The following is an 8,587-nucleotide window of genomic DNA, read 5'->3' as shown; positions in this document are numbered from 1 at the left end:
AGATGAAAAAAAAAAAACTGAAGAACGGGGAAATTGCGAGAGGCCAGATAAAGATGGAGACAAGGAAGAAGAATGTCCATGGTAGAGTAAAGAAAGAAGAGAAAAGAAATATTGTGGGAATTGATTTGAAGGTATTTTTGGAATTATAAAAACATATAAGGGATATAATAATAAAATGCTCAGTCAAACATGCATAACTTTTAAACTAAAAAGCATTAAGTTGTTATTGTCAAACTTATAGCTTTTGATTTATTTTAAGTACTGTTAACTTATTTTAACATCTTTCTGGCCTAAAGCCAATATTTATGAGAGATCTTGACTTTTTTTGGAACAAAACAATTATTATATTTTTTATTTGAAGTCTATTTTTTAGTTTTTTTAGATGCAAAATTATTAAAAACACTTATAATTAATTTCTCCTAATAAGTCTTTCTCAATTGACTATATAGTTAATCCATTTAACCTCTCTTGATACGTTGTTGATCTTAGGTAAGATTTTATCAGTTTTAATTTTTAAAAAAAAAATTCCGCTGAAGTAACAATAACAAGAGTTACAAACTTTATTTTATAAGCAATATAAGCATTTGAAAAGAAACAAATCTTTTTATTTGATTGAGTATATCAATTAAATTGTTATCTTCTAATTGTACTACTTTTCTAAACAGTTAATTCAGAAAATAAATTTAAACCATCAATATCAGATTGATTATTATGCTTTAAGGAACATGCAAGATTAAGACTTTTTTTTTCCTTCAAATTTCCATCTTCTGGTGATTTCAGTTTTTTACAGCTAAATTAGAAAGTCAAAAATATTTTCATATGCTTCGAATTGTTCAAATCTATTTTAAAATGAAAAAATAGCTTTATCTACTATGTATAAAAAGTAATAAATTCTAAAAGAATTTTCGAGAGCTTATGAGATTTTATTATCAACATTATCATCAAATTATTCCTTCCTATATATCACACGTTTCTTACTATATTCTGGTTCAATATTCATTTCAAATGCAATTTCTTAACAGAAATTATAGCAGTTGCAAATTTTTCTTTGCTATATTTATTAAAGAATGAAATCAAACATTTTTACTTCACATAACTTTTTTTAAATCTTATATATAACATATTAGGTGAAACAATAAATGGGGCCCCACAAATGTGGGATCTAAAGCAGTTGCTTTACGTGCTTTAGGGAAGGACCGCCCCTATTTCTCAACATGCCAAAATATTTTTTAAGAAATTAAATAAAAAGAGCTTAAAAGTTAGTTTTATCTTAAACGTAAATTCAAACACCCTCAAATTCTGGATTTTAGAGTGCCATGGTCAACAAAGAAAATGCGAAATTTATTGAAAAATTATTGAAATACGATCGAGTTTTTAATTTGTTGAAAAACTTTTCCTACTGAAGTGGGAAATCCAGTTCAGTAGGAAAAACTAAAGAGGCTAAGTAAATATCTTCAAAATTTTGACAAAGAGAGTGACAATCTCTGGTCAAAAGTTCTTTTCTGGATATTATGTCGAACAATCAATATTCATTAATCTGCTGAAATCTATGTTCTAATATTGTTATTTTGGATATTACCGGGGCGGCTCCGGGGCATTTGAGCTTAAGATCAAAGTCAAATGTAAGGCCTAAGTATTTAAATTTTTAAATGATATGTATGGAGTAAAATTAATGAAATGCCAAATACCAAAATAAACAATACTAGAAAGATATTACCCGATTACTGATTCAGGAAATTTGAAGAATGAAGACTTTGAGTCCAAAATATCTAGTTATTGCTTGTCTACTTCAAAATTCTTGCTGTAAAACTTGAAAACTATACTATATTTTTTATAAAGTAATAAAAGTATAGAACTATTGGAATATTAAAAATATTATATTTTTTATAAACTTGAAGATATGTAGGTTCTAGAATATGAAGAGTAAGATTGAAAGAAAAGGAGTAAAAAATGGAATTATCAAATCAACTCAAATTGAAAATTATTCATCTATCATTTTTAAGTAAGTCAAATTTTTACTTTATTTACTCTAAAATATTTTCTTTCTATTTATATAAAAAACACAAAAGTACTACTACATATTCTTTTTTTAAATATCTATAATATATATATTATTTCTGAAAAATGAGTTTCCTCAAAATTGGGTGCCTAAGGCACATGCCTTACCCACCATACTGTTAGAGCCGGCCTTTGATATTACTTAGAAATGAGCAATAAACATTTATTAAAAGAACTTCTTTGTAGATTCTGTTAATCATGTTTCAGAAGATTACATAAATTTAATATCATGGTATAATAGTCAAATTAACGCTCTTCTACATCTTTATATAACTTCATCCTCACAGTAGCAAAGGTCTCATATACCTAGCAAACCAAGTATACTTTTTAGAGATTTCATATTGTATAATTAATTCGATTGTTTAAAACATTCTGACATTCACACAGACAAAAAATGAAAGAATTCGGGATGCATCAAAGAATTGTTGGACAAACTTTGTTGGTGCTATATTTTCTTTTGAGTTATAATTGTGTTCAAGGAGAAAAAAAGCTATCTGAACTAGAAGATGCAGAGTTGGAAAAGCAACTAAAACTTATGAACAAACCTGCCGTAAAACAGTTAAGATATTTGTTTTGGATTTAAAATGATCACTGTATTAGTAATCTCTTGAGCCAATATTGTTTCTATTTGATAATCTCATTTTTGTAGAAAAAATGCAATTCCTCTATTGAATGATCTTTTGCCCAGAAGAGTTTCCAAATCAAATTAACTGGGCATTTAATTTGGCCATAAGTTTTGAATTTTTTTAAAAAAATAATAATTCAAATATGTGTTTATTTATAGAATTAATCTAGTTTTTGGGAAATTTTGAAAACCAAAAGTTCAAACCCCAAATATAGCTGAAGACCTCTTTTTGGGCCAAATCATGGCCATTGGGATTTTTTAACTGCAAAAAGGACTTTGTAACATGTCAAAACTTGCCCCAAAATTCATGTCCAAACACATTTTCAATTTCACATTAAACTTCATCCAAATCAACTTTTTCAAATAAAAATTAAAATTGGGAATCTATGTACAAAAGGTCCTAAATTTGGGGAAATGAACTTTATGTTGTTTTGCTTGTTGTAAATTCGTGTATTTGAAATTGAACGCTCAACATTATAATATTCTTTACATACTTATTACTCTGTTTACATTAATCTTGCAAATTAGCAGACAAAATGCATAAGAATGGCTTTGATCAAAACATATTTTGACTTTAAAGTCTAATAATATCAATAAATTAAAAAAAAATAGAGTAGTCATCATCTACAAACCATGTTTGAGTGAAATTGTTTTGGGTCTAAGTTACGTATTGAATAGCCAGATGTGTAATTACTGTTTAGCTTGGGTTACTCATTAATATACGATTTTTTTGTTCACGGACTAAGAGGGGAATTATACGATTGTATAGATTTTCTACGAACAACCTGCATTTGATCACCCGTTGTTGAAGGAATATAATTTTCATCCTAAGGCATATCTCTTCTCTATCTCCATTCTACTTTCAATTTTTTTTTACGATGATATGATACCGTTGACATGAAATTAAACATTTTGTTGAATAGATGAAACCTACACTATCTAGGATAAAGCAAAACTCAGGTTCTTCAACAGCCAGTCCGTCAGCGACGATATAGTCAAAAGATGGAGGTTGCCTTTTTGGAACTGTTCCTATTAAGAGAATTACAAAGGATGATCTTATTAGACGAAAACGTATGCCACCGTCAGAAGATGTTACATTCGACGCTCAATTGGCTGATGTAAGATAGTTTATGTCAATTTACTCCTATGTCTTGAATAATTCATATCTAAACATGAGAATCAATTATTTTACAGTTCATGCACAAACAGAAACAAGCTTAGTTTTCAATTATCGGCACACTAATCATATATTGTTGTCCATTTAATGCAGAGCAACAACAATAGTGAGCCAAAAGGAAGATACATATCTTCACAAGGATATAAGGTACATGAGCTCTATTTCCCCTCATTTCCTAAACATCTTATGTCGTACTCAGACTTTTAAAAAGAAAAAAAGAAAAAAATACTTAAGATTTAATGTATATACGTAGATTAGTTTGGATACTATGCAGTATGAGTTAATACAAAGCTTTATTTCTTTTATTCAGGTTGCAATAGCTCGAACTCCAAATAATCCAAATAATAAATTTGCGGGAGCTGCAATGGTAACTAGTTTGTACAATCCTCATGTTAAAGGTCAGCAACACAGTGCAAGTCGATTAAAAATTCAAAAAGAATCAGATATCTTACAAGTTGGTTGGAGAGTAAGTTTAACGCGACCTTTTTCATCAATTATTTAATTGTTTCATGGAAGAAGGAAATGTTGTAATTTGTAATCATTGAATATTGTACATTTATTATGTAAAACACTCAATATTCAATAATCATGATACGGGGATACTGAAACCAGGTTTTTTATTCATTTCCAGGTAACTTATCTTGATGATTTCCATCTTGATTTCATGAAACTAGCTATATTTAACTGTTTACCTCAATTAATTACAAGAATTCATGTAGCGGATATATCTTCATGTTTTCTAGGCTGGTAAAGCTCTTTGCTTCAATACGCTTTGTCCTGGCTTTGTACAAGTAAACAACGAGATACCTCTTGATCTTTCATACCAGGATACTATTTCACAACGTGGCAGGAATACTTGGGAGGTTATGATGTACATTGATCGGGTACATTTTATATTTCATTTCTTCAGAGCTTTTATCAAGTCTGTACGAGTATATGGATTATAATTCAGAGAGCTCGTAAATATTAACATTAACATTTTTTTTAATAAAAAAAACTAAGGATCTAGTTGGTGGCTTTTAATGGAAAGAAGCTATAAACAAGTTAGGTTTCTGGCAGCAAAGGATCTTCACTGGCTTGGCAGGTTTTGCTACATGTCACACCTCCTTTTTTCCGAGGAGATTAGGGGAGTTTTTCCAATTTAAGTGACATTAATCGAAATGAGATTATTTATTTATTTTAGTGTCGCCACTTGGAATATTTATGGTGTCCCAAGTCACCGGTTTATTTTAAAATCCAGATCGAGGAAATTGACTCTAATTTTATGGTCTGCGAACACAGAAGACCGGATAAGGAATTCTGTTAACCCAGGAGAAGGTATGAGGCACTCCCGGATTCCGTGGTTTTAGCACGGTCGCTCAACTATTAATAATTGGCCCAACTATCTGACTTATTATATATTTAAAACCTATTGTGTTTTTTAGCCTTCTGACCGCTTTTAATTATTTATGGAGTTTGTTTGAACAAGTCGCGATGTCGTACACTTGTCATTTTGGCACACGTCGCAAACCGCGCCACATGAAATGCACCTGCGATTTACGACATGCTTATTTTATCAGTGTTTGAAGTTATGGTTGGGTCACATGAAATGCACACCCGAATTTGGATTTATGGTTTTAGTACACATTGTGAATCGTGCCACGTGAAATGCACCCGCGATTCACAACATGTTAATTTTATTGTTGTTTGAAGTTATGGTCGGGTCACATGAAATGCTAACCCGAATTGGAATTTACGTATCGCGATTATGCCACGGAAAACATACCCATAGTCACGATGCTTTATTTATCGCGCCTAAAGCAAGCTACGATTGTTAGTTCACTCAAATATTTGAGATGCATTGTGGAGCATACAAGTTATAGATATCACTTTGTAGATGAAGTATACAATTTGATCACTATAAATTATTTGGGCTTCTGGCCGAACTTATCTTACTATTATTAAACTCAAACAATACCATGTCCCAATATTATTGTAACAAGCTCCAGCTCCTCTATTACGATATAATTTCAATAAATTAAATCCATCTCTTATACTATCAACAAACTATATATTTAAACTACTGCCACCACTAATTGTTTTTGCATTTTTCAACTAACAAATAAAAAAGAAGAAACCAAATCATGAACAATTAAAGCATTTCCTAACAAATATGCAGAATATCCAAAACATAAAATGAAAAGATGGCAACATTTTAAATCAGAGAGTAAATCAGAACATACAAGACCATATTAATGTGGCCACGTTTTATTCAATCTCGGCATGAACTAGTACAAGATGAAGCAAAATGAAGATTCAAATCTAAGAGTTTAAAAAAAACGGACCTTAGTGAGCGGATTTATCTCTGATTAATGCAACTCTGAATTTACATTTCTGTTTAGTCGAAAAGCAAATGAGAATCTGGCCGAAAATTTGAGCAGCGACCAAAGATGTTAACGGGGACACGAACGCGACGGATCCTCCAACAAAACCTCGCGCCGATGATAAATCGACACTCTCCGCTTAGACCGGAATACTCGATCAGCTTTTGAGACGAGGAAGAATTAGCTGGAGGTATTATTAAAGTAAAACCTTCTAATCCTTCTGTTTTCTTTTGTAAAGCTTTCGTTTCCAAGACTTCAAAATCGAAAAAGTGATGATTATGGAAGTAGCTTTTGTGTGTGTATGCGTGTAGTGAGTGTCATTTGGTTAAAAAAATCAATTATGCGGTAAGATGAGGTGTCGGCGCAGCGGCTTGGTTCTTGTGAATTAGCTTAGAGTTTTTGGGTGTTAATTTAGTTTTTATATGGTAGTGGGGAGTGAGTATTGGCCTTTGGATGAAAGTATATCAATGGCCATGATTAAGGGAGGGGTTTGATGGGTGAGAAAAGGGTTTGGGCTAAAAGGGATTGGGAAGAATAGGCCTTTGTCTTGTTGGGCCACCAAAATACGAAAATGAGCTCCCAATTAGCCCAAATTAATTTCTTACTCATTGAACAAAAAATAAAAATAAAAATACTAATACTAATACTATCAAAATATACTAATTAATAATTTTTTGTTGTTGTTATTTTCAAATAATAATAAAAACAATATCTTTCTAAAAATACTTAATACCTAAATTAAATAGAGAAAATGAAACTATTTTTGTATTTTTCAATTTTTGTGCTTTAAAAAAAAATAGAATTAAAATTAATAATAAAGTGAAATCCTATAGAAATAAACTCAAATAAATATTCTAAAAAATACTAGGACTATTAAAGGCAATTCTAATATGTGGGTAAACAATTACGTGCTTACAGCTGCCCCTCTTTGCTTGGAAACACAAAGTGTTTTTGAGCAAAGAAATAAGTAAGCGACGTAATTGATTTCTCACCCGACACTTATTCAAAAAGATTGTGACCGAGCCCTGGTATCTGAGCTGCCTACATATCCTTGGCTATAAAGGAATCAGGCCACGTGTAGTTTAAAAGTGATGGAGTGTGTGGAGAGGATGAGAGAGTCGAGTGAGATACCGTTCCGTCGAGATTTTCAGTCTGCGATCCTGTTATTACATCAAAATCAAAAATGAAAAAGACTAACTAAGCCTATCACCTATGAGTTACAAGATTCCTATTTATAAGTGTGAGCACCTAATTTTTTACCGTGTTTGAATATTTCCCGCTCCCGTCTTTCCGCGCGTGTCCCCACCATACCGGTCCCCCATGTTTTGTCCCCCCATTGTTTTTGTCCCCCATGTTTTGTCCCCCTATTGTTTTTGTCCCCTATGCTTTGTCCCCTCCCCCCCCCCCCCATGTTTTGTCCACCCATGATGGTCCCCCCTACATCTTCCCTATTCCTTAAAGAAGACAAAAGGAGCACCCCTCCCTTTAAAAAGGGGAGGGCAATGAGCAGTGCGGAGAAGAGGGGAAACAGATTTTTCCGGAAAAAAAAAAATCTCATTCACATCACCCCGACGAATCAGACGACCTCCTCTCCAAAAATACCATAAAATTTCTCACCTTTAGCTACCATTCACATCACCTCGAGGTCCATTTCTACCAGTAAAGAAACTCTGAAATCGGCAGTCTTCAGTAAACGAAGGTCGTCGTTTGAGTCGCTTGAGCTTCGAGATTTCCGTTGTGGTCTCCGTCTTACGGTTTGTTCGTGTTCAGCTAGCGTCACGTTCTTCTTATAAACCAGTTTGAAGATCTTTATTATATTGAAAGGTTTTAAAGGTCCGTTATTTTCTTCTTTACCGTTTTGCTCGGAAGATCATGCTTGGTTAAATGTCTATAATATGTTATGGCTGTGTCGTTTGAATTTTTCGTGTTAATACATTTTATTTTATTGTGTGGTGGAATATTTTTGTGTTCTCTTAACTTTGTTGTGAAGAATATAAGTGCTTAATTCTGAATTTTTAACCCCAAACTATAAAAATGAAGAGTGATGAATGTTTTGCCATAAAAATCATTTTCGCTTGGTTTGTCTCATGTTTGTTACTGCATCTTCTTGTTAGTCATGAAAATTGCAAAGATTAATTGAATAATGAAAGGATTAGCAATAATGGACAATTATTTACAATCTAACCCGGATAGAGCCTACTTTTTCATAAATTATGCCTCACAATAATGTCAAAGTTTAGGAAGAATAACGAACACTGTTAGAGTGCTTTAGGTACGCTTTTAATTAATGTATCGCAATTATATATACGTCCGCGTGGCATGATTGTTATTTCCAAAATTAAAACCGAAGTTTGTGTTTCACGC

At 32.1% G+C, this 8,587-nt stretch overlaps 1 protein-coding gene across 1 annotated transcript; it reads left to right on the top strand.

Annotated features, from left to right (window-relative positions):
• The first annotated feature begins 53 nt into the window (after positions 1-53).
• On the top strand, positions 54-4,883 carry LOC138898138 (uncharacterized). Its single transcript, XM_070184177.1, has 6 exons — positions 54-131; positions 3,721-3,801; positions 3,954-4,007; positions 4,171-4,326; positions 4,604-4,744; positions 4,863-4,883. Exons 1-6 carry the CDS (start codon positions 54-56, stop codon positions 4,881-4,883), a joined length of 531 nt encoding a protein of 176 aa, XP_070040278.1.
• Positions 4,884-8,587: the final 3,704 nt, after the last annotated feature.

This window comes from Nicotiana tomentosiformis, chromosome 8, assembly GCF_000390325.3.
Source record: "Nicotiana tomentosiformis chromosome 8, ASM39032v3, whole genome shotgun sequence".
NCBI lineage: Eukaryota > Viridiplantae > Streptophyta > Magnoliopsida > Solanales > Solanaceae > Nicotiana > Nicotiana tomentosiformis.
Note: the sequence above shows the minus strand (reverse complement) of the source record. Positions and strands in the feature narration are given on the sequence as shown.

Bases quoted from the DNA above. Each gene is read 5' to 3' on its own strand.
- LOC138898138 (XM_070184177.1), top strand. From the start codon at position 54: ATGGAGACAAGGAAGAAGAATGTCCATGGTAGAGTAAAGAAAGAAGAG. The intron at 3,802-3,953 runs GTAAGATAGTTT...CATTTAATGCAG, and splicing joins TCGACGCTCAATTGGCTGAT to AGCAACAACAATAGTGAGCC. The intron at 4,008-4,170 runs GTACATGAGCTC...TCTTTTATTCAG, and splicing joins TATCTTCACAAGGATATAAG to GTTGCAATAGCTCGAACTCC.